A 26,164-nucleotide genomic window follows, 5' to 3' on the forward strand; every position below is an offset into this window, starting at 1 on the left:
TAAACAAATGTAACACATTCTTTGTTTTGTGTTTGTTTTTCGAGACAGGGTTTCTCTGTGTAGCTTTTGCACCTTTCCTGGATCTCGCTTTGTAGACCAGGCTGGCCTTGAACTCACAAAGATCCGCCTGCCTCTGCCTCCCGAGTGCTGGGATTAAAGGTGTGCGCCACCACTGCCCAGCAAGTAACACATCTTTACATAGTTAAAGTAATATTCCACAACAATTCTGCTCAAGTTCCTTTAAAAATAGTAATTAATATTAATAGCTTACAGAGCACTAGGTTTTCCTAAGGCTTCTTCATACATCCCTTAGGTTCAGCTAACCATCCTATAACCCCTCCTTTCCCAATCCCTCCCCCCGCCCCAAATATCCTCCTGTTCCTTCATGTTACATGTGTTCTACCATCTTATTTTTTTCCTTGATACACATGAACATAGATTTCCATATAGCTTTCTCATGCACACTTCATTTTGGATGACCTTCCTCCACCCCCGTTGTTCTTCATCCTCATCACTCTAGTCCCTGCTTCAACTTCCTTTCTACTTAGAGTACAGACAGAAATCAAGCTTGACCTGACCATGCACCTCTCCCCCGGATTGCTAGCCTTGCTGGCAGTGCTGGGGGCTATGCAGGCTGCTGGGGTCGAACACACACCAAGGGCTTTACCCAGTGCTGAGCCTGTACGCTGCAATACCAACACCTGCATGCCAGCAAGGACCAACAAGGACCAAGTGTGCCCGTGTTGCAGTAGTGGCATGACTACCGTGGGATTAACCAACCATTAGGTACTGTAAACAAAACCAGACCCGATGGCTACAGATAGAAACTAAATGCTCATCCTATCAAACTGCCTTACAAGTACTAAGGTTCACATCCACAGATTTGTGCTACGCTCAAGTCTAGCAGAAGTGGCTTCTTATTGTGAGGGGGCAGTAATGGTTAGTTCAGACTCGTAACTGTTGAAACTGCTCAGAGTAAGAGACTATGAGCACTCAGTTGTTCATGGGGCATCTAAATCAACTCATCCCAACCCCCGAGGCCCAGGGATCATCATGTAGAGGAGCATGGAGTGCAGGAGCTAGAGGATTGGAGAGTGCTAATCAACAGTCTTCTGGATGTGACTTAGCTACTACACATGAGCCACAGCAGCTAAGGCTACCTGCATAATCCAGTTACAGATCCATCCAGTAGGGTTGTGGGAGGGGCTCCCAAAGCCCCACACCTGGCTGAGGAGCCAGTGCCAGCTGATGGCTGCTGGGGGAAGGAGAGTCACTTTTCTGGAGGGTGCTAGGTTGCCCCTGTCCCAATGGGTTGTCCCACCCCCATGCACTTGTGGGAAGCTCTAACTGGATTCAGTGGACTAAAACAAAACAATAATAATTAAAAAGAAAGCATGAAATAGGAAGGAAGATGTGCTGGAAGGTTTTAGAGGGAACTGGAGGTCAGGTAGACGTGACTAAGATATACCATATACATGTAAGAAATTTTTGAAGAACACTATTTCAAAAATGAAGTAGGAACCCATTTCTATAAAGTCTCTAAAGTACCAAACCTTCAATAATGACAGAGACAGGGGTTCCCTGTGATGGTATTATGTTCCCAAAATATTGTGCACCCTAATAAACTTATCTGGGGTCAGGGCACAGAACAGACACTAGATACAGAGGCTAGAAACTAGTGGCACTCACACCTTTAATCCTAGCATTCCAGAGGTAGAAATCCCTCTGAATCTGAGTTCAAGGCCACATTGGAAACAGCCAGGCATGGTAACACACACCTTTAATCCCAGGAAGTGATGGCAGAAAGCAGAAAGGTATATAAGGCGTGAGGACCAGGAATTAAGTTTTTGGCTGGTTAAGCTTTTAGGCTTTGGAGCAGCAGTCCAGCTGAGATTCATCTGGATAAGACTCAGAGGCTTCCAGTCTGAGGAAACAGGATCAGCTGAGGAACTGGTGAAATGAGGTGGCTGTGGTTTGTTCTGCTTCTCTGATCTTCCAGCGTTCACCCCAATTAACTGGCCGCAGGTTTGATTTTATTAATAAGACCTGTTAAGATTCCTGCTATACCAGTTCCCCTTGGAGGAAGTAAGGAAGATAGATTTGACAGTCAGGGGAATGCCTGCTGAGGGTTAAAACCATCTATATATTGCTAGAGAAGCTATTCTCAACCTGTGAGTCATTACCACTTGGGGTAACATATCAGATATTTACATATCTGATTCATAACAGTAGCAAAATTACAGTTATGAGGTAACAGCAAAATAATTTTATGGTTGGGGGTCACCACCACATGAGGAACTGTGTTAAAGGGTCGCAGCATTGAGAAGGTTGAGAACCTGTGGGGCGTTTACCCACCAACCCCACAGCTCCCCAGAGTTTGAGTGTGAGCAGCAGGAAATATTAGATAGAAGGATTTATAGTGTGGAGATGAACAGAAAATAAAGGAGAGCCTCTAGAGGACCTGGAACCTTTTCCAATGGGCCCTGACTGTCTCTGCCCCAGGGTATTTATAGAGACGCCAAGGGGGTGGAGCAAAAAACCTCCTCCCAGCACAGCCAGGTGCAGACCACTTCAGACACCTGCACTCAGGCCCATGGACCTAATCATCCTCTATGCGGACCTGCTGGGTAAAGCCACGAGGAACCCAAAAACAGGCTCCCACAGGTCCCCCTTTCTTAATATATATTATATATATATTACATATATTTACATATATATAAATAAATCTCATTAATAGCTTACAGCAATCTCCATAGCTGTTATACCTCCCAGTATGGGAGTAGAGGATGATAAAGATGGCATTTCTCTTTTGGATTAGGTCCAAGGTGACTACAGCAGTCTTAAGCTGCATCAAGCCCTCTTTAAACCAAAAACTCTTAAGGCAACTACAAACTTAAAGAATCCCTTAGCTTCATCATTACCATTAACAGGTTAACATAAATATTGCTATACATAGTCACAATTCTCCCAATCTTACAACTCAAAGCAAACTCTTTACAGAACCATTAGAATTAGCATATATGGTGCTATATATAGTTAACAATTTTCTCAGTCTTACAACTTTAACTCAGTACATAGGAAAAACTTCTGATGTATTCACGTCAAACTTAAATATTTCCTTAACTCCACAAAACCAGGGTGCATTAATACCAATAGGTTAAACAATTTCTGCAATTGTAATTCAACCTTAATTCACTCATAACTCCTCCTTTTCTTTATAATTTTTTAAAACAAAATCTCAAACCTGGTTAGAAAAAACCCAAACTTACACAATTCCTACAAACCCATATTAAAAAACAATATTCTCAATCTAACCATTAACACTGAAAGCTTAGCAAAACATTCAAAAGCAGTTTCTTAATCACACTCTTTACACTTTAAAGTAATCTTAGTATACCCATTTGCATTTCTTATTAATAAAATATGACATTAATCCACTCAAAATATTTTTTAAATTAAATAGACTAAGGAATATTATTTCTCCCTTTTCTTTATAATAATTTTTAAAGCAAAGTCTCAAGCCCAGTTAGAAAACCCAAACTTTTCCATAAAACAATTCATGAATCACCAGTTAATAAAGCATATATGCATATACAAAATTGCATCTTGACTCTAGGTAGAAACAATAAATTTCTTCATTTAAACAGTTCCATATTTAACCCAATTCCAGCAAAGTTTCTAGGTCATTACTATAAGTAAACTCAAAATTGTCCCATTGTAATGAAATCTATTGTTCATTTCATTTCTTAAGTCCCAAAATTCAAATAATAAATTCTGGTAAGTGCCTTCCAAATATGAAGAAATCCATAACAAAAATCTTTTTTGTAGTTTTATCTCATTATTTTAAGTTCAAAAAAGTAAAATCTGGTATCAGGCTTTCATGTCCAAATACGAAGAGATGTTTTACAACCAAAACTTTGCAGTTAACAATTTTAGTTCAAACAAGCATCTTTGCAACTTGTGTTCTCACAGAGATCATTTTAGTTACAGTAGTATTCTAAACTGCACCATTTTTGATGTTAGCTCAGGTTTTTCTGTGTTGCGTTGATTTTCCATGGATCTCAGCTGTGGATGCCTTGTTGTGCTGGTTCTAGCATCCTCCATTCTTAGCTTCTTAGTGGCTGCTGGAGCTTTTGAAACCATTCAGACTGCCTGCTTTGCAGTCTACTAGGACACTACCTTCTGTGTCTCAGGTTCTTTCACCATGTACATTAAGAATAGACTCACACTCAACATTTACACTTTTTCACAAACTCACATATAACATGTGCTTAAGCATAAACTCACACTCAACATCTACACATTTTTACAAACTCACAAACATTAACATCTACTTATTTACACTTCTTAATGAAACTATAGAACTACTTTAGCAAATATATTTCTTATTACTTCTTATATACTTATATTCATTCCATCTTCTTATTTCTTATTTAAATTTAGTATTTACAACTAGCATCTTTACTTCTTACAAGTTTATTACCACATGTCTTAAGACTACCTTAGATACTTCTTGCAAGCTTATAGGGCTACCATTAGCATATATTTAACTTAGCAAACACCTAAAGATTTCTTAACACAGATCTAACAAGACAGAATAATTTCTACAAACTCACATAACTTATTTTCATCTTTTTCTACTTCTTACTCTTAATTATTATCACTGTCTCTATTAAATTCTCTTAACTAGACAGGAAGTACATACATCATTTCTAAAGTTTAGAGTTTATAGTCAGCTTTGCTATACAGCACTGGGATCTAGTGAGTGTTGTCATTATAGAATTGTGATACTAGTTGCTAGGGAACTGTAACATTCTCAGGACGAAGCCACACCCCAAAGTTGTGAGTTCTCTCAGCGGTTTAGGAATGGCAGAGATGCACTATCAGTGGCAAACAGTTTTTAACCCTTCACCCAGATTCATAATATCTCCCCTAAGTGCTTCAATTCAGACAAACATTTCTACTGCAGCAGTACTTTTGTTCTACCGAAAAACTTCACTTCACACTGAGGGTGAAATTACCGTATGTAGTTGCTGTAAAGCTCTTTACAAAATACTGCACAGCTATTTGGTGATATAAAGTATTTTTCTAAAGGAGCTAGTAAAGCCAAAAGCAGCGCAGCTCTGTACTCTATTTCCTCCCTATTTGCATTAACTAGTGACAGAACCTCAGAAACACTGATGGAGCCACTTCCATTCTGCTTCCTTTATGGGAACGTCATTGGAGCTGACCTTCCTTAGGTCCAGGCTCTTTACCAGGACCAAACATGTCCTTGATCCCTATATTAAAACAGGATCAGGACCCTTCCATAATCCCGAGCAGGGATCTTTCCATTTCACTTGAGCAAAAGTCACTTGGGTGCCACTGTGCCAAAATCTATCTGTGGCAGACTGCTCACGGACATCCATATTAAAAAAGTTCAGAACAAAAACAGCGTGATTTAATGCATTATGTGGCAATTGAGGGTAAATTTCTTCCTTTTCTATTTTTATTTTTTGAAGTTGTATTTTAAGACTGCTATGAGCCCTTTCCACAATACCTTATCCCTGAGGACTATAAGGAATACCTGTTTTGTGTATGATTTCCCATTGGGTACAAAATTGTTGAAATGCCTTACTACTATATCCAGAACCATTATCAGTTTCAATAATTTTTAGTATACCCATATACGAAACACACTTCAAGCAGTGCACAATTACATGTTTTGTAGCTTTTCCAGGTTGTGCATTAGCCATTAAAAATCTTGAATAAGTGTCAATGGTCACATGTACATATTTTAATTTACCAAATTCTGCAATATGCGTAAATCCATTTGCCATAGATGATTAGGAAGACCTCGAGGGTTTACCCCTAAGTAAGGGAAAGGAAAATATTTTGGACGTATCCCATAGTTTAACTATGAGTAGCTGCTTCTTTGTTAAGACTGAATTTCTTTCTTAAGCATTGCTATTTTGATGAAGAGCATGTGACTATTGAACCATTTCTACTTGGGAAAATGCTACTTACTGTCTTGGTTAACTTATCAGCCATTGCATTACCCTCAGCTAAAGGACCAGGAAGATTGGAGTGAGCTCTAATATGGCCCACAAAGCATGGCAGCTTTCTTTTGTGAATAGCGCCTTGAATTTATTGAAACATTTTGACTTGATTGTTGTTAGTTCCAATATTTTCACCAAAACTTCCTATTCAAAGGAGTCAAGAATAGAGGTTCTTTCATGAGACACATCCTTCATTAGCTTACTCTCCTGATTAGCAGCTGTGATATTTAGCATTGATTTCTTATAAGGAACTTTCAGGTGAAGCAACTCTTTTGTAAGACAGATTTTCTGAAGTTTGTTTCCCATCTATAAAGCAGTCATTTCTTTTTGAATGCCTGTTTCCTTGTCTACTTATTAGATTTGCAAAGGAATTACTCATTGTAGGCGTTTGTTCAAAAAGCAAAGAACTTTTTTAATTTCAACGTAAGTTTCTTCATAGCTAAGACAAAATTCAGTGTATAAACTGCTTTCCTTTGTTTTAAGGATTTTAAAGTGGCTTGTTTGCTCTTATAGGTAGCTTTTTATCTGATTTGAGTTCTCGAGAGGTAAGGTTAAGCGTTCTAGCATTGCTTTGAGAAGAAACTTCATTCTGAGCTGAAAAGTTTTTGGACAGTATCGCCATCTTTAGCTGAAATACATTTCCCAGAATGCATTGCTCTTCAGCAGCTCACTTTATGAGCTAACTTTCGGACGTCGTTTCCCATAGTTGTTCTTTTTGGGTCTAGGAGTCGATTTCAGGTACTTTTACCGATCTTGCTTATGAAGTGTTTGCTTTTGCGACAAGAGATTTGAACCAAGTGTTTTAAGTTCTCAATTACGAGACATCGGGAGATTTGTTCTGAGCTGGCTTCAACAGATGTCTCTCCTCATTTGACACTGGCCCCCGAATTAGAACTGCACCTGCCTCGTTAGCACGCATTGATAGGGCAATTTCTGATAGCAACTTTCCTCTGGGCTTGTGTTTGCCTTAGCCAGTCAGTGAAAAACTTTTACAACACAGCTTTTTCATAGCTCCTTCAGAGATTTTTTTTTTCCCTCCCACTAATAGATCGTTATCACAGTTTGCTTTTTCCTCTCCACCAGATGCAGAGCTTCAGGTATCTCAGTCTGCTCTGTTCCTCTGCTAACTGCCTTTGGAGGTAGGGGCTTTCTTCCCCCAGAATCTGCCTCAAACTCTTAGCAGCTTTCACAGGGCATGTATTTTCTGGGGAGGAATCTGTCCCTTCTCCGTTTCTTCAGAGTCTTTCTCCCTGACAGTTCCCAGTTCGGTCTCAATTTATCCCTCTGCCCCAGAAACAGTTTCCGACACTACAGCGGCAGCTTTCCCTGCTACTGAAGGTGTGGTTTGCAGACTGAAAATCTAACAAGGGAGGTTTTTGCCATCTCTGAACTCGCATTAGAAGTGTTTCTCCCCCTCAGGTCTTCACCTGGCCCAGCCCCCCGAGTGGTTGCATTTGCTTGTCTGGGTGCTCAAGGACAGAGCTTATGCCAGAGGCAATCAATCACCCCTTAGGGTTATACTCCATCTCACCTGGAGTCAGTTGAAACAAAGCTTTCCTCAAAGAGATGCTTTCTCTGACCAGAAAAGAAAGCTTTACTCCTGGATATTTCTGTTCTGCCCTGGCTGGGCTCTTTTCCCAGACAGCGTTACTGATTCAGCAGCTCAACTGTTTCAGACACAGTTCAGCTTCACTGCTTTCCCAGAAAGGTCCTTTCTCTGGTAGGAAAGCTTTTCTCAGATTTCTTTTTGCAGCTGTGGACCTATCAACCCAGGACTTGTAGGAAAGTGGACAATTGTGCTGTTCCCACCGGTTTTAGCTTGCTTTGTTCATTAGCAATCTTCCCCTGGGTCCTGCACCTTCCTGCCTCACCTGTGCGCTCCAGAAGTTTGCAACTGCAGGATCCGTAGTATCCCCGAAATACACTCCAACTCAGAGACACTGGCCAGTCACCTCTGGGCTTTTGGTCAGAAGCGAGGATACCATGCTAACAGTTTGTATCACTTCAGGGGATCTTTGCGATAGGACGATTAGGAGCACCTTTTCATAGCTCACTCAGAAATGAAACCCTTGATGCCTCAGCTCGGCTGTAACTGAAAAGCTTGGCTTTTTTGTTTTCAGGTAAGGTTTTCTGTCCTTTGGGCTCTGTAGCTTTCTGCCCACACTCTCCCAGCGTTTCCCTCAGGGGACTCGGACCCACTGCCTTTTACTAGCTTGAAGGGACAGAGCTTAGAGGTTTTTAGGAACTTGCATTGCAGGGACGATTTTTAAAGCTTGAAAGAGAACTTAGAGAGGTTTTGCTGTCTTAAGAGGTTTGTTTTCCCTTAGAACTAATCACAGGTGGTTTCCATACTAAAACCTTCAGGTGATTCTAATTCGTCCTTTTGAGAAAGTTAAAGGCTTTAGTTTTTAAGTTTGACAGCTCTTAAGATTAAGGTTTTTTTTTTTTTTTTTTTTTTTTTTTTTTTTTTTTTTTTGTGGAGCTGAGGATCGAACCCAGGGCCTTATGCTTGCTAGGCAAGCACTCTACCACTGAGCTAAATCCCCAACCCCTAAGATTTTTAAGAGAAAAATTAAGGCTTTTTAGAGAGATTTCCCCCAAATTTTTCAAGAAAAGCTTTTTAGTTTAAGAGAATTTTTCCCCCAGAAGAGAAAGACCAACTTTCCCCAAAACTTCCCAACTTTAAGTTTTGGCTTTTTACACCCTTATTTTTGCCTCATGGAAAAGTCACTTTCTCCTGCCACTTGGACTTAGCATTTCAGCTGTCCTCAGGTCAAAAGCTTCCATAGGAAACCTTCTTCCCCATAAGGTCAAAGAAGAGCTTTTTTACTACCCGCAAAGCTCAAAGATTGTCTTCTTCCCCAGTTTGCGTTCATAGCCCCCAAAGTTAGAGAATGGAAGAGTTTTTCTGTCTAGTTGCCTTACTTATTTTTTCTACACAATCTTACACTTCTAAGTTTTTCCTACACTATATTACTACACTATGCCTTACTTATTTTTCACAGATAGAAATTGAGAACAGGATAGAAGATAGAAATTTGGATAGAAGATAGAAATTTTGACAGAAGAGAACTTTGCGCTGCAGCATTGGACATCCTTCCAGTCCGTTTCCTTTTCTCTCGAGGATAAAATCCCTGCCCATATATATATATATATATATTCCATAACACTGGCATGCCACTTTCCACTGGCAGACTGACTCACACTTTCACCAAAAACTCTAATAAAATTATTATTTTCCTTTATCTTTTGTCCCTGTTACTTTGTCTTTAGTCCCTGTTCATTTGTCTTTAGTCCCTTTTCTTTCTTTAGAGTCCTGCTTTTTTTCTTTCCTCCTTTTTTTCTTTAGTCCCTGTTCATGGCGCCATTCTGTGGGGTGTTTACCCACCAACCCCACAGCTCCCCAGAGTTTCCTTGAGTGTGAGCAGCAGGAAATATTAGACAGAAGGATTTATAGTGTGGAGACAAACAGATAGAAAATAAAGAATAGCCTCAAGAGGACCTGGAGCCTATTCCAACGGGCCCTGACTGTCTCTGCCCCAGAATATTTATAAAGACGCCAAGGGGGTGGAGCAAAAGACCTCCTTCCCCAGCACAGCCAGGTGCAGACCATCTCAGACACCTGCACTCAGGCCGTGGCTCTAATCATCTCTATGTGGACCTGCTGGGTAAAGCCATGAGGAACCCGAAAACAGGCTTCCACAAGAACCACTGGTCTAGAGAGTGGCTACATAATTGGGTACATATGTAAAATCTGTTCAGCTTAACAGTTACCGCACAGGATATTAATATATGTAAATCATATAATATCTAAAGTCAAGGTTATCATTGAATCTGTAATGATTTGAACATCAAGAATTATGATGACAGGTTAGAGAACACTACATATAAAAAGAACCCACATATATAGTAACAGTAAAAAAAGAAAAGATTTGTCTATATAGAGCACCAATTATTAATCACAGATAAAATAAGAGAATTAGGAAACTGCCATTGTGAATGGTCAATAGCGTAAATGACTCAGGCAGTGATATCAATGGATGTGAGCATTTGGTAAGACACTTTAAGGAAATGAGACATTCTATATCTCAAAGCATCAAGACCCACACAGCTTACTGTTGCAAAAACGAACAAGAACATTTTTCCAACAGATAAACTGACTCCCACCACCTGAATCATGGGACTGCTTGAAGAAATCCAATAATGTAGCAAACTGGTCTCACAAGCCTCTCAATGTATAACAAAAAAAAATGATGTATCTGCTATAGTCTTCAAAAACTGTCTCATCAGCACCCAATAGTGAGGAAATAGACAAATCCAAATGATGGAGCATTCACAAAACAGCAGGCGCGAATTCTTGAAAGAATGCCCACTCACTCGGACAGAAAGAAGGACTGTACTGGAAGAAGCATTCTACATCAAATGGCAACTAAAAGCCAGGTGCAGTCCTTAAACTCTGCATCTAAACCAAAAGCATGAAGGAACTGACTCCCGGGATAACTGGGGAAAGTTGACTGTGGATTATAATATATTATCACTGAATTTCTTAAGTATGAGTCATGTAGCTTTTAGGCAACATAAGTCAGTCATGATAACGTAGCAGCTTTTAGGCACCATATATCAAGGTATTTACAGCAAGACGCCATCAGGCCTGCATCTCATATCCAAATGGAGCAGGAAAATGCCTGTCAGGGTAAAGTGTGTACATAACAGTAAGAGAAAGCAAACATGCAAACTGGTAAATGAAGAGCTAGTGAGATGGCTCATCAAGTAAAGGATGCCCCAATCCTGAGCTCATGGCCTGACATCAATGCCCAAGACCCACATGGGGAAGGAGAAAGCCAACTCCTCCAAGTTGTCTGGACTTTCATATGTGGTGTATGCATTATGAACATGAACACACACACACACACTAATGAAAACTTTAAAATGTAAAGAAAAATTGGTAAATAAAAGTGAAGGTAAACATGATCTTACATATATAAGAAATCAAAATGTTCTCAGAGAAATAAAGAAAACTGGTGCCTCCTAGGGCTGGGGTAGGAAGGAGACAGGTGTGTGGGAAAGGGAAAATGTAGATCAAGGTGGCCTGCTGTACTGCTGTAACCACGACAAAGAACACACTTCGTATTTCAAAGTGACTCCAAGAGAACTTTAATACCTTTAATCACAAGAGTTCGTAATTATTTTGACTAAATGTACAATGTATACATAGACCATATGATTACTGTTTTCAGTTAAAAGATATACATTGAAAGTAAATAAATCTCCCTGTTTAGTAATCATGAACTACTAAAACTTTAGTGATTCTACTTAATACATACTGGGATATTCTAACTTCCCACTATGAAAGAACATTATGAACATTATCAAAACTGTTTCCAGTGTCCTAAGAATTGTTTTCCAAATCTTTTATAAGCAAACTAATCATGCCAATAAGTAATTAGTATCATGAGGATTTATATTTTAATCACAGTCCAGTTAACAACATCTAAGAGACTCTATCTCCTACTCCAGGGATACTCGCTCACCCATGTCCTTTGCTGCCCTAGTCAAAATAGCCAGGAAATAGAAACAACCTAAACGTCCTTCAGCCAATGAATGACTAATGAAAGTATGATACATGTGCACAATGGAATTCTACCCAGTTGCAAAGAAAATGAAATCAAGAAATTTGCAGGCAAATGGATAGAACTAGAAATACTGCACTGAGTGAGGTCACCCAGACCAGAGAGACTGAGTGTTCTCTCATATTTGTGGCTCCTAGTTCCAATTTGTAGAAATTGAAGGATGTACAGAAGCAAGGAACAAGCTCTAGAGACAGGGTTTGTAGAAAGCAGGTGCTGTGAAGGAAGAGATGGGGACACTGGGGTAAGGTGACAGCAACATAGGACAGAGAGGAGAGAGGACACTAAAGGTATCCGGAAAAGCCATAGGGAAACATTTTATAAGATAACTTAATATATGTGTGTATACGTGTGTGTATGTGTTTAATGGAATTACACTACATAGGGTGTTGGTGCTACCTCCAATACCTAATAAAAAAAAACCCAGTCCCAGACACAAGAATCTTCCCCTCAAGTTGCTGGTCAGAGGAAACAAGAGCCTCCAAAACCAATACAGACTATTATTTCCATGGCCTTTGGTCACCTTCCAGATCTTGAACATTAAGACCCTATTGCTGAAGACACCACACACTTCGGACCTAAGATCTGGAGCAAGCCTCCTCACTGATGACTGACTCTCATGGTATTAGAAGGCCTACAAAAGCTGCCTCCTTGGCATCGATAGTCCTATCCAGTGACAAAGTCTGTAAACCACAGCGAAGTCTGGACTGGAAAGATATCCGCAATGGTGCATTAGTGGAACTTTTCATCTTGGATGTAACAGTAGCTACCTAATTAAACTCAACCTGCTCAATATGCAGGAACTCATGCCTGGCAATATAAACTCAACTAACTCCCCACAGCTGGAAAGGCCACAGACATGACTAGGGAACCTGCTACTGCCATTTTCCTAAAATGTCTAACTAGTCTAAAGCCTTATCCTTATACCAACAGGCAGCGGAGCTTTCACCCCTCCGAGAGCTTCTTTATACCACAGATGGGAACCATCACAGAGACCCACAGAACTAAGTGACTGCAGGTACCCAAGCCCAAATGACACATCGCAATGCAATCCCTACACCTAAGACTCAAGGAAAATCATGGAACGGTGGAGAGAAATTCCTCTAGACACAAGAGGGGAAATGCACCCACCAAATCTCAACAATGTGACTGCCCAAGATGAGACAAGCACGGTGGCAAGCTAACGGACATGTCACTGTGGACAGGGAAACTAACTGCACATGGGCCCACCCGAGATGAAGTACACCTGGCCAGAAGCTGCTGAGACAGGAAGAGTCAGTTTCCTCCAGGGATGAGCACCCAAATAGGTTGTATAATCACAATGGTCATCCCTGGACACATAGCCATGTGAACAATGCTAAATGAACTCAACACACACACAACATACTTAAAGATCATTCATGAACTTGGGAGGGGACACAGGAGGGTGAGGGGAGAGGGAATAAAGCAGATTACTAAGTTCTCAAAGATAAGCAAATAAATACATTTCAGAAACTGACATGAATAAGAAATATGCTGTGGATAATTTAAAGGGTGAATCAGATATAGCCTACAAGACAATATTTTCATCTGCCTTCACTTGCTTTTCTAAAGTGAAATCTTAAAATTTTCTAAAGGCTTTTTTATTTATATGTGAATCTATTCATAGATGACAGTATGTTTTATCTAAAATATCAATCATGCACAGTAATTTTTACTTAATGGAAAAGGCTAAAAAGTCTTATTTCACACACACACACACACACACACACACACACACACACACACAGGAATTTCTAACAGCTAAAACCTAAAGCAGGGCTGTAGGATGGCTCAGCAGTTAAAAGCAGTTGCTTCTCTTACGTGGGACAATTTAGTTCCCAGCACCCATGGTGGACTTCTTACAACTGCCTCTATGTAACTCTACCTCCAGGGGATCCAATGTCCTCTTTTGGCCTCTACAGGCATCCATACATACCTGCACACAGACACAGGCACACACACAGACACAGACATGCACACAGACACAGGTACACACACAGACACAGGTACACACACAGACACAGGCACGCACACAGACACAGATACACACACAGACACAGGTACACACACAGACACAGGCACGCACACAGACACAGATACACACACAGACACAGGTACACACACAGACACAGGTACACACACAGACATGTACACAGGCACACACACAGACACAGGCACGCACACAGACACAGGCACGCACACAGACACAGATACACACACAGACACAGGTACACACACAGACACAGGTACACACACAGACATGTACACAGGCACACACACAGACACAGGCACGCACACAGACACAGGCACGCACACAGACACAGATACACACACAGACACAGGTACACACACAGACATGCACACAGACACAGGCACACACACAGACACAGGCACGCACACAGACACAGGTACGCACACAGACATGCACACAGACGCAGGTACACACACAGACACAGGCACGCACACAGACACAAATACACACACAGACACAGGTACATACATAGACATGCACACAGACACAGGCACACACACAGACACAGATACGCACATAGACACAGGCACACACACAGGCACAGGTACATACATAGACATGCACACAGACACAGGTATAAACATAGACACACAGAGAGATACACAGACACACACAGAGACACAGGAACACATATAGACATGCACACAGGCACAGGTACACACAGAGACATGCACACACACAGGTACACACACAGAGACACAGGCACACACACAGACACAGGCACACAGGATGAAGAACATACAGTACTTCATTGTTTTTCTTTGGTTCTCTGTGGTGCTGGGAATTGAACCCACAGCCTTGCAGGTGCTAGGCCAACACTCTCACATTAGCTGTTCCTCCAGCCCTGGACAGGGACTCTTTTGAACTCTCCCCACGTTTTCCCTCCCAAACTCCTTTCATGTATAAAGGTTTCTGACAAAATCAGGTTAAAAAATGTTCTTTTTTCCCTTTAGCGGGCTTGTGATGAACACCATGTGAGCTCCCTTTAACCTTCATCCTCACGTGCTCTTCCTTCTGTCTGTCATTTTCCTTCCTAACTGCTGAGATTTGGTTTCCTACTGCTGGATCTTTCTGTAGTATTAATCCAGATTCAACCTGTGATAACCACCTTGCCAGCTGAATGCCAACATTGGGAGTTGTAACTTCCCGTTCTTCCCACTGTATCTGCTCAACATGGGTGCCATTCCTAATGCAAACCTGACCTACACTGTCCCTCTGCTGACTTGCAGTGCACCATCTTTTGTTTTGCTTTTTGTTTGTTTGTTTGTTTGTTTGTTTGTGTTTTTTTGTTTGTTTTTGTTTTCCAAGACAGGGTTTCTCTGTGTAGTTTTGGTGCCTGTACTGGATCTTGCTCTGTAGACCAGGCTGGCCTCAAACTCACAGAGATCCACCTGGTTCTGCCTCCTGAGTGCTGGGACTAAAGGCGTGCACCACTGCCACCTGGCTCATCTTTTGTTTTAAAGAATGTTTTTATTATTAATTCTTTGAGAATTTCACACAACATATTTTCAACATCTTCACCTACTTCCCCAGTCCCTCCCATAATCACACTTTCCCTCCTCCCCACCCACCCTGTAAAGTCCAGTTTGTTCCTGCTGTAGAGGCTGTTCAGGAGTGGGGCCTGCCCAGTGAATGCGGTCTGCCTACTGGGGCATCACAACATCAAAAAACCTGCCTCTCCCTCTCCCAGAAGCTACAGACTATTGGCAGCTCCTCAGCTAGGGGCGGGAGTTCTTGCCCATCTTCTCTCTTCTATGCTGGGGTTTGTCTGGCTGAAGCTAACACAGGCGAGCACACGCTGTCACAATCAGTGTGAGTTCACATGTTCACCTGTGCTGGAGTGGCTGCAAACACTGTTTCCTTGATGGTATCCACCACCTCTGGCTCTTACAGTTCTTCTCCCCGCTCTTCCTGGAAGATCTCTGAGCTGTGGGGATCTATGTATGTCCTGTCTAAGGCTGAGCAGTGCCCAGGCATTCTTTTCAGCAGTGTGCTGCGGCATCAGCCCACGGCACACACTTCTGGTCTTATGACAAGGAAACATTTGAAAAAGCAGCACGTGGCTGGCTTTCCATGCAGCTTCCCACGGGGATGGAATCAACAAGAAGAAACTCATCTACTTGTCTTATCCCAGAATGCAGACGCTTGGTGCTGCCACTCCGGATGCTGAAAACCCTGTGCTCCATTTTCACCTTTCAGATTACAAGATTTTCTATTTATTTTTTAAAAACTTTACTAATCCATTCGTGCTACACATTATTTTAGGTAAGGTAGGAACAAACTCAGTACCTTGAGAATACCAGGCAAGCATTCTACCCTTGAGCAACATCCCCTGACCTATGCAATTTACAGTTTTTCTGTTAAGGCAAAATTTTTCTTTGTAATATCATCTGTGGGGGGAAAAAATTATAATATACCAAATTCTATCTTGGATCCACTACTAAGACAACTAATTTGAAAATAGAACCTAAAAGTAACTAACAAACCATGACTATGTTTCAGTATGTGAATAACTCACTCTGTGCATAAATATCTCTTCTAAGACAGTAAAGTACCCAGGCAGCAAGATGGATCCTCAGGTAAAGGCTCCTGCTGCCAACCCTAACAGCTGACATTTGATCCCCAGAGTGCACATGGGGTGAGAGGAACAGATGCCAGAGAGCTCTCCAATGACCTTCACATGAATGCCATGCCATATGCACCCCCCACACTCACTGAATAAAAAAATATAATTAATTTTAAAAATAAAGGTACTGATTAATAGCCAATAGCAATTTCAACGAGCAAGGTTCTACAAAAATGGCTAGATACATGAATAGGTATAAGCAGAGTAGATGATTTCTGGAATATAAAAATTAGATACTTTAGAAACATACAATTCACTGATTTATTTGACAAGATCTCACTGTATAGCCCTGGCTGGCCTAAAATTCTCTATGTAGACCAGGCTGGCCTCAAACTCCAGAGAGCCCCTTTCTTGCCCCTTGACTGGTGAGATAAATGGTGGACACCTAGCTAGAAACAGTTTTAAAAGATTGGAAGAAAACAGGGACTAAAGCTGTCATAACCTGAAGCCATATGACACACAAAACTATAGTGAGCTTTTAGTTACCTGCATTCTTACCAATATTTACCAAAACTGTACTGTACGATCTAAATTTTAATGTCATATAAAAAATGTTACATTTTTTGTCCTAGGATAGCTAAAGAAAATATAACAATTAATTGGTCATTCCCATAAAACAAAAGTAATTTTAATTGTTTCACATTGTTTCATGTACCTTTTCCTAAGAAAATGATATCTAACTAAGCATGTTTTAAATAAACTAAATAGCTGAAAAATGTCAAGAGGAAAAATCCGTCAACCTAAAAAAAAAAAAAATCCACTAATCAGAGTAAAATTGAAAATTGTAAGAAACAGTGTTCCTGCTGCTTGGGCATCAGGATTATAAGGAAATGTAAGGAGAGGAGCTAATAGCACAAGGCCCTCTGTGCTCCACAACAGTGCCTTTCTCGCCACATCTGGAGCTACATATTCAATAACTCCATGCCCCAGCATCCTACTCCTAACACACAATGCTCCTTTCTTGCATTATTAAGCAGTTATTTCCCATTTTGGACATCATTCTCATACAATCAGCCTCAAGACATCCTACAGACCAGGCTATTACAATGTGCAGTATCCAGTCAAGAAAGAGGCAAATCCTTCTCCTTCGTTGGCACAAACTCACATTATACCAAATGCATTGCTGCTGCTGCACTCATTTGTCAAAAGCTCTAACCAAAGGCCACTCCACTTTGAGTTTCTACAGAAACTCTAAACAGTGAGTGCAAATCAGGTGAGAAGCCATTAGCGACTGGCTAACAGTCCAAATCTGACTGCAGTTTGTGTACCATCCTCACTCTTAAAACCAGTGTATGTCCAAAGCCTACAGATACTTGCAGCATGAAGATAAAAGATGCAGACATTTCACGCATCCTTTTCCTCCCCCATACAAACATTTCCATGAGAAGTCTGGATTGACATATTACTAGAAAATTCATTTACAAGTATGATTAACTTAGAGGAAGGAATTTATTGAAAATTTGAGTTTATTAGAATTTTATCTTAAAACCATTAGTAATGAATAAAACTACTCATCTGAGCTAAGAAGCATATGGCACTTTATGTTTTAAAGCCTGTACTAGGCACTTTACCCATATGAGCTCATCTGATTTATGCAATAACTGTATGAGATGCCTAACACCATGATCCCATTTACAAAGCAAGGGAATGCAGAGACAAGTTAACTGACTTGCTCAGGTGGCATAGATGCTATATGGAAAAGCTGGGATTTGAATCCAGGCAGTGTGGATCCAGAGACTATGTACCTGACAATGTTGCTGCTACCTTTGGACTGCCTTGAAGACTTGCAACTGTATTTTTTTAGGTTTAGCAAAGATTCTGAATAGAATACTTAAAAGTGCATTGGTTCTTGAACATAAGAGACACCAACTTTAAAACCAGGCTCACTATTTGCTCAAGTCAGTGAGACTCCTGTCACTTAAGAGACCACCAGCATTTAAATTTTGGGTCAAAATAAAAAGACCAAATGCTTAAGGAACATTATTACAGATTCAACATAAGGACATTAATTTGAAGAAGCTTGCATTTCAGGAGCGATTCTGAAAGTATCTTCTGACCTACCTCTCCATGATTGAAGAAGAAGCATAACACTGTGACCAGGCCTCCCAGTCGGCTGCCACTGCAGAAGAGGGTAAGAAAATACAACTCGGTGTCAGAAATGTAGGTCAATCCTGAAAACTTCACAACACAGTTCCATGATAACCCTCCACCACCAGACCGTTGGCCACTAGAGACTTCTTCTGTGCTTATTCAAAAAATAGTTGACTGTTCCCAAACTCTAGCTAGTCAAAATGCAAAACGCATTTTAAACACACTTGTCAGCTGAGTAAAGTAACACACATCTGATTCCAGCACTTGAGGGGCAGGCAGGAAGAGCAGGAGTTCAATGGCAGCTTTGGCTGCTTAGTTTAAGGCCAGAGTATGAGGTCCTGTCTCAGAAAAACAAAAACGACCACCTCATTTGCCACCCACAAAATGTGCACACTCAGGAAAAAGAAAAGAAAAACACTGAACTAAATCATTTAAGAAAGTTAAATGGGCAGGCAGTGGCACATGCCTTTAATCCCAGCACTCAGGAGGCAAAGGGAGGCGGATCTCTGTGAGTTCAAGGCCAGCCTGGTCTACAGAGCGAGTTACAGGACAGGCACCAAAACTACACAGAGAAACCCTCTCTTAAAAAAACAAAAAAGAAAAAAGGGAGGGAGAGAGAGAGAGAGAGAGGGAGAGAGAGAGGGAGGGAGGGAGGGAGGGAGGGAAGGAGGGAGGGAGGGAATGAAGGAGGGAAGGAAGGAAGGAAGGAAGAAAGAAAGAGGAACAGTGCTGAACCTTTCTCTCCTTCCAAGTCAACCATTCTCTAGAAGTGAACAATTTCTAGTGTGAGGGTATCATCCTCATCTGTCTGACATTTGTTCTTTTTCTAATTTATTATGAAGATTATTCATAATCAATACTTGTTACCAAAGGCATCTTTTTAAATCAATGTGAAATACTGCAGTCCCAAAGTACTGCAATTTCTTCATCTATTTTTGAATGGAAGTGCAACTATTTCTCAGTCTCTTGCTATGTACCATGTCTATATTTGGGGACTGCACATACCTGTGCTTCTCTTCCCGAGACAGACTGAGGTATGAACCACGCTGGTAAGTACTACATCAGTTCCTCCCCAGTCCACCCTCAGAAAGGTGAACCACTCCCACGCTGTTATTTTTATGTTTACTTCTCTCCCTGTCTGTATGGCAGACCATTGTCCTTGTTCAATGTGAAATGTGCACTTCTCTCCCATGAACTGCCTGTAAGTGCCTTGCAGATCCCTCCACTATGACTGCGTGATGAACTGCCTGGGACTGTCCCTTGTGGATCCATCCACTGTGACTGCATGTTTCTAAAACACTGTTGGGATCAAATGTTTGGCTGTCACATGTCACAAATTACTTAGACATAATTTATAGAGTATTCAGCTAGAACTTGAAGAATATGATGTATCTAATGTATGCTAATAATTCTATTTCTTCTCTATTGCATGCCTGGTCTGGGAAAGTTTTTTCCTATTTCAAAATTTTATAGATAGACACCTACAATTTCTTCTAGTACCATGGATTTCCATTTAGATCTTTCATCTGGAGAGCTCTAATCTATTTTCTTTGAAATCACCACTCATGCTAAAATACCAAGCAAGTGCATGTCCCTGTCTCAGAGAAATGCCATCTAGCCTTTCTCATATAGTAATTTCCTGCACTGCTAGAGTCTTTTCTAGTCTAATTAACTGATTTAATTCTGTAATCCTTTCCTGTCACATGGCACCATTTTCATCCTGTAAGATTCTGGTTATTTTAATACATCTAAAGAAAGCTCCCCAACCCCAGCCACACAGAGAGACTGTCTTAGGTGATTCCCAGCAACTTACTCTGCACAGAATACAGTCTAACAGGCTTCTTTTCACACAAATGTTGTTTTCCATCAAAATGGCACTGAATTTATATACAACTTGTGATATAGATAGATAGATATAGATAGATATAGATATGTATACACACATACATATAATAGTCCATAGTATATATACATATATATAAACAGTCCATCATAAGTTGTACATAAATTCAGTGCCAGTAATTCAGTAAATTCAATGTTATCACAATTCAGTATGTAAATTCAGTAATTCAAGTGTATGTAAATACACATATATATTACACACACATAAGTGTGTGTATGTGTGTGTGTGTGTGTGTGTGTGTGTGTTGATTCTGCCTGCTCAATCACTAAATATACCATACCACTCCCCATTTATTCAGTTCTAATTATATTGCTTCAAAAAAATTTATAAGCCAATAATACAGCAGTCAGGTACTAAAGTTAAACCTTCTATAAATACAGAGAATGTGGTGAACTCTAACCATGGTGGCTGTTTGCACACTTTCAGAATGTGACAGGTCACATAAGCCAAGGAAAACATGCCAGAGATTTGAAGAAGATAGCCGAAATGCTCAATTTTATTAAAAATATAGCCTTCTGACCAAACAAAGAATGTGTTACTTCTTACATCCCTACAGCACGGGGCTCTGGAGGCAACTCATTCTCTAAATAGTCAAAAACATAAGACAAATAAAACATTTTAAAAGCTTAATATAAAATTCCTTTTTTAAGACTCCCCTTGAGCAAAACAGAACCCAAACTAAACTTTTCTAACTTCAGTTTTTCTTAATGAAAGAGTAGAGGTAGATGGAACACGTAAGAGGTGCACAGCCTGAACAAATCTCAGGCTTCAGCTGCCTTAGCTGTCCATCGTCACTCGGCTGCCACCAGCCTGTGAGGTTCCATGACTGGACCATCTCCAAAGAACACCCCCTCTCACCAAACCACACAGCACAGGCTCCAGTCTGGCACCATCTGTCTTCTGTGCCTAACTATCCAGGGAGACAGGTTTTCTGACCCACTTTCACAACCTAAAAAGCTGTGAGGTGGAGTACAGCCTGCTTGTCTGTAAGGAATAGTCTGAGTTGGAAACACTATTTAATGATGTGACTTGCAAATAGTCAAAATTAGTGTCCCTAACACTGAACTACCATTCTGAGCCTAGAGATTGCCACAAAGATTTTACTTTGATAAAAAGAAAAAGGAGTGGTAATCAGAATATTTAAAATTGTTTAAATTGTTCTCCATTATACTTGATATTTCAGCATTCCTAAGTAATAAAAAAAAATCTCTTCTGTAATATCACCAACTGTCAGAAAGCTGAAGGCCAATGCTGTGCAAATTTATAAAACATGCTAAGCTCCTGAACATTAGCCATGTACACTCATAGATTTCACTCATCTTTTTGTGTGTGGTCTATGTGTATGTATGTGTCTATGTATATGTACAGTGTGTGTCCACATCTGTACATATGTGTGTGGCAACCAGAGGTCAACACTGGGTATTTTTTTCTGTGACTCTCCAACTTTTTTTTTTTTTTGTTTTTTTGGAGACAGAGGGTCTCTCAGTGACCCTGAAGCTTGTCAAATCCACTGGTCAATGAGCTCCAGGCACACTCCATCCCCCTTGCCTCCCCTGCACTGGGGATCACAGATGTGTGCTTCTGCAGTACCTGACCTTACATAGACACCAGCGATCTGAACTCAGATCAGCATCCTGTGCAGGCTTTACCAGCTGACATCTACCTAACCTCTTTATTACCCTTCTGGCCTCAATGATCTTAGACAGAAAAGTAAGGAGGGGCATTAAAGCTTAAAATTTAAAATACTCATTAAAAATACTTCTGAGATTTAATAATTCTATAATCTTTCTTACTCCTTGATAATTGGAATCAATTATCAAATTTTAATGGGTTTTGTTAATCAGACTATAGCAACACATAGGGAAGATGATGGAACACAAAATAGAACATTTGAAGAGAAGAAAAGCACATTCAGAGTTTTTAAAACTATAGTAAATAACATTTGGAATGACTTCTCTTGTGTAAATACTTAATAGAAGAGGAAGAGAAAAAATGTGGAAGCTGAACGGAGAATTTTCAGTTCCTAGTTTGGGAACTAAGACTCTGAGACCTTGCTGGCCTGGCTCAGAGGTGAGACCCTTCTCCCTATAGTTACGGGACACAATGGTGCAATCAAGAAAGAGAAGAAAGTCAGGCAGCCAGAGGGCTCAGTGGGTAACGGCTCTGGCCACTCAAGGCTGGAATCCAAGTTCAAGCCCCTGAGCTTACACAAAGGTGGAATTAGAGAAATAACGCCATGGTTTTCCTCCATCCACGCACCAAGGCGCATGCCCACACACATGTCATGCACACACATGGACACAATAATAATGATTTAAAGAAGTAAGTAAAAGCAAGGGAAGGAAATGACAACAAAGTAGGGAAAAAAAGAAAAAATCGTTCTCTGCTTGGCCCTGTGCAGGTCTCCATCTTACATAACAACAAGTTAAAGCCCTTAATTTAACTGTCTGCCAGCATTTAAGCAAACCTCCCTCTCACCATGGTAGGAACCACATACTTAGTACCAGAACAAGCCTTGCCCATGGCAGAGACTCACAGATGGCACCTGAGGATAAACACATAAAAGGCACACAATCAAAAGGCTGCTGGTGGTCACTGGTTTTGGAAACTTGCTGTGGGACAGGTCATTATTGTCCTTAGTTACTTGCCCAGACCTAGAAGGCAATTCACTGTCAACAGCATGTGTCAGTGGAGTCTCAGCACCCACACAGCCGTTCCACTGTGCCCTCCACAACCTCCAACCAGGGAACTCCCACTTGCTCTGCCTTGGCAGCCTCTTCTCAGGGACTTCCTCCTGATGCTGCTAGGCCCGTCATGTCTGTGTGTGTTTGCTTCCCTGAAGACTCTCCCCAGCTCTGCAGCACACTCTTTCCTCAAAGCATACCCATGCACTAGCCCAGGATGCCATCCTCTCCTCCTCAAGGCCTCCTTTTCCCATGCCTATTTCCTTTCTCTAAACATAATGAACTGCCTCAGGTCACCATCACCACCATCCACATAGCACATCATACATGAACTGCAACAGGCCACCACTGTCCTCAACAACACGTCACTGCCATTCTATTTCTCTCTCAACTTCAGATCCAAACATGAGAGCATATTCAAATGTCCTGCAAGACTTGGCCCCTGCTCGACTGCCAGACCCCTTCCCTCTTCTTTCCAACCTGAGATCTGTGGTCCAGCTACCATGTCTTTGTCACACTCAAGTAAAATGAGCACACAGATGCAGTGTATGGGACAGTGTGTTGAGGGGCAGGGTTGATGGAGCAGCTGGAAACCAGTTAGCCGAGGCTTTGGGGTCTGAGGTGATGGTGATGCAGAGGACAGTGGGAGGACTTGGGATGCCACGGAAAGTGACAGGATTTAGGAAAGTGACAGGGTCCACCAGACTACAGAGCCAAGGGCAGAGGAAGGCCACAGGCACCTCAAAGGAGTCAGGCACGGTCTTTCTTTCATTTGCTCAGACAGGGAAGACATACAAGGGAAAGGACTTGGGAAAAAAGATGCTAGTATATTCTAACAACAACATTCATCATTTTATGCATACCAAAAGGAAATACTTTAAATATTCATATACAACTGTTAAGCCAAATGGGGTGGATTAAAGATGGCAGTAGGCCAAGTTACTAGAACATTCAGAAAGTTTGCAGCTGGCCAAGTTTCAGATGGTACAATACGCAACCTATTTAAGACACATTTTACCAAATCCTGCCTGGATAAGCAATAAATGCCTGCTTTAAGGCAAGAATCAGAAATTGTCACATAAAACTGGGTAAATATATTCTCATGAGAAATTTAACTTTCCCTTAAAATAGACAAGAACCAGTGGAGAAATAAGAAATAGATAATAAAACAAATATTTTATTCTACCACAAAGCTTCAAAAGAATAGATTTTTTGATCAGTACCTAGGATTGGATTTTGGGGAGACTGTAATGAATATTCATTCCAGAGATAAAGAGGGACATAAAATCAAATGGGCAATATATACATGAATGAACTGGGCCCTTGGGCTTTCAGTAACACATCTAGAAATAAAATCACATTTTAAAAGTTTCTCTGCCACCAAGTAAGCTTCTCTGACCTGCAGTGACCAGGGAAGTTAATGGAAGGACTGGAGATGAATACACTGTGCTCTGACTGGAGGGTTTATAGTGCAAAGAAAGAGCATTTTCTGCTAATTTAGTTTACAAAACGAAGAAGCAATGGAGAGTTGAGACACAAGGAAATGAATATTCCCTATGAGGAGGAAGCAATAGGGACAGGTCAGAGTGGCCATGGAAACCCTGTTCAGCAGATATGAAATGACAGGAATCATGAAAAAGACCGTCAGTTCTCACAAAGCCAGCTCAGTACAAGACATGAAGGCAAAGGAGGAACAGGAGAGTTCCTGGGCGAGCATGCATCCACTCAGCCCTCCTTCATCACTGTTCCCTGTGGTGGGTAGCACTATGCAAGGTATCACTTCCATAGGCCAAGTTAAGGGAACACTCAGGAGGAAAAGGTTAAAAATGAAGCTCCTCCTTTCCCCTTTCTCTCCAGATGGGGAGGCTGCTGGGGCCATAAGGGAAGATGTACAGACAAAAGGAGTCTGGTTCTCCTCCACCGAGAGCTTCCCAGCCTCACGAGGCTGCTAGTCTCAAAGTCTTAAGTTCCCTTAAACACTGTCATCTCAGATTTTAAAAACTCTACTTCTAAAATGGAATTGTTTGCACTAAGGGTCACCACACTGGGGTCACTCTCAGTGTGGAAGCAAACTACAATTAAAGGGGGAGACTAGACCTGAGAAACAACAACACACACACACACACACACACACACACACACACACACACACACACAAAGCCAGAAAAAAATCTGACCTCAGATTCTTTAAAAAGTTGAAATTGAGGAACAGAAAGCCTAGTGGAGAAAATGAGGGAGGAAAAACCCTAAATTTTTAATTTAAAAAATTCTAATATCCAAACAATTGGACTTTGAGAAAAATGGAAAAAACAATGGCTAAGAAAGTCATCTTAGAAATACTACTAGACAAAGTATTCATCCAAACTGAAAACAGTATTTGTCCAAGATGCAGAGTCCAGAGTTCCCACAGACAGAAGAACTCTCATCTCTACATTAAGACTTTCTGAGTGATAAAGATAAAAAGATGGATGCAAAGGGAACATATTGGGCAGAAGGGGAACCAGTCAGAGGGACTGATGGCAGGCATCCCTGCTGTGAGGCAATTCCCTACAAGATAAAACCTCCATCTTGGATGGAGGCTTCATCCTTCATTGAGCCCATAAAGTAAACAACTGAAAGACCTCAGGAAATCCCTGAATCTGATCAGACTCATCAGGTCCCCACCTCCGCAAACATAGATAAATGTAAGGACTGCTGAGAAACAAGCTGAGCTCCCCAAAAAGGCAGTTCAGATAAGCGGCCTGGAAGAAGCCCAGATCAGCTGAGTGACCTGGGAAGGTCACTCTCCAACATGAGCTGCCTGCAGGCTGTGCAGTGAACTCCAAGTTTCCAGCACCTGTGCTCTGGGGTGGGCTGTGGCAATGCTGCTGTCTTTGAGTCATGTCTGCTCCTATCAGTGACCCCTCACCCATACTCCTGTAAGAAATCCCAATAAAACTCCCTGATTTACCAAATTGGATTTTGTTGGTATCTTTATGTTAGCCTGTCAGTTTCCTACCCAGCAGAGTAGACAGATGAGAGAGTTCACACCTTCCCAGAAACAGTGTCATACAATGGGGCTGAGAAGACAGCAAAACAGTGCCTAAGAAAGAATAGAATTCTGTAACAAGGCAAACAGCAAGAGAAAAAAAGTAAAACAAGG

General features: G+C 41.1%; 1 protein-coding gene across 1 annotated transcript in view; it reads right to left on the reverse strand.

Annotated features, from left to right (window-relative positions):
• Dpy19l1 (dpy-19 like C-mannosyltransferase 1) overlaps positions 1–26,164 on the reverse strand; it is a 103,442-nt gene that overhangs the window by 44,323 nt on the left and 32,955 nt on the right. Inside the window, exon 7 of the mRNA XM_036192159.1 lies at positions 18,406–18,463. Coding sequence (XP_036048052.1) covers positions 18,406–18,463 — 58 coding nt within the window. The remainder of the gene's footprint in view (positions 1–18,405; positions 18,464–26,164) is intronic.

This window comes from Onychomys torridus, chromosome 7 (assembly GCF_903995425.1).
Source record: "Onychomys torridus chromosome 7, mOncTor1.1, whole genome shotgun sequence".
NCBI classification, from domain to species: Eukaryota; Metazoa; Chordata; class Mammalia; order Rodentia; family Cricetidae; genus Onychomys; species Onychomys torridus.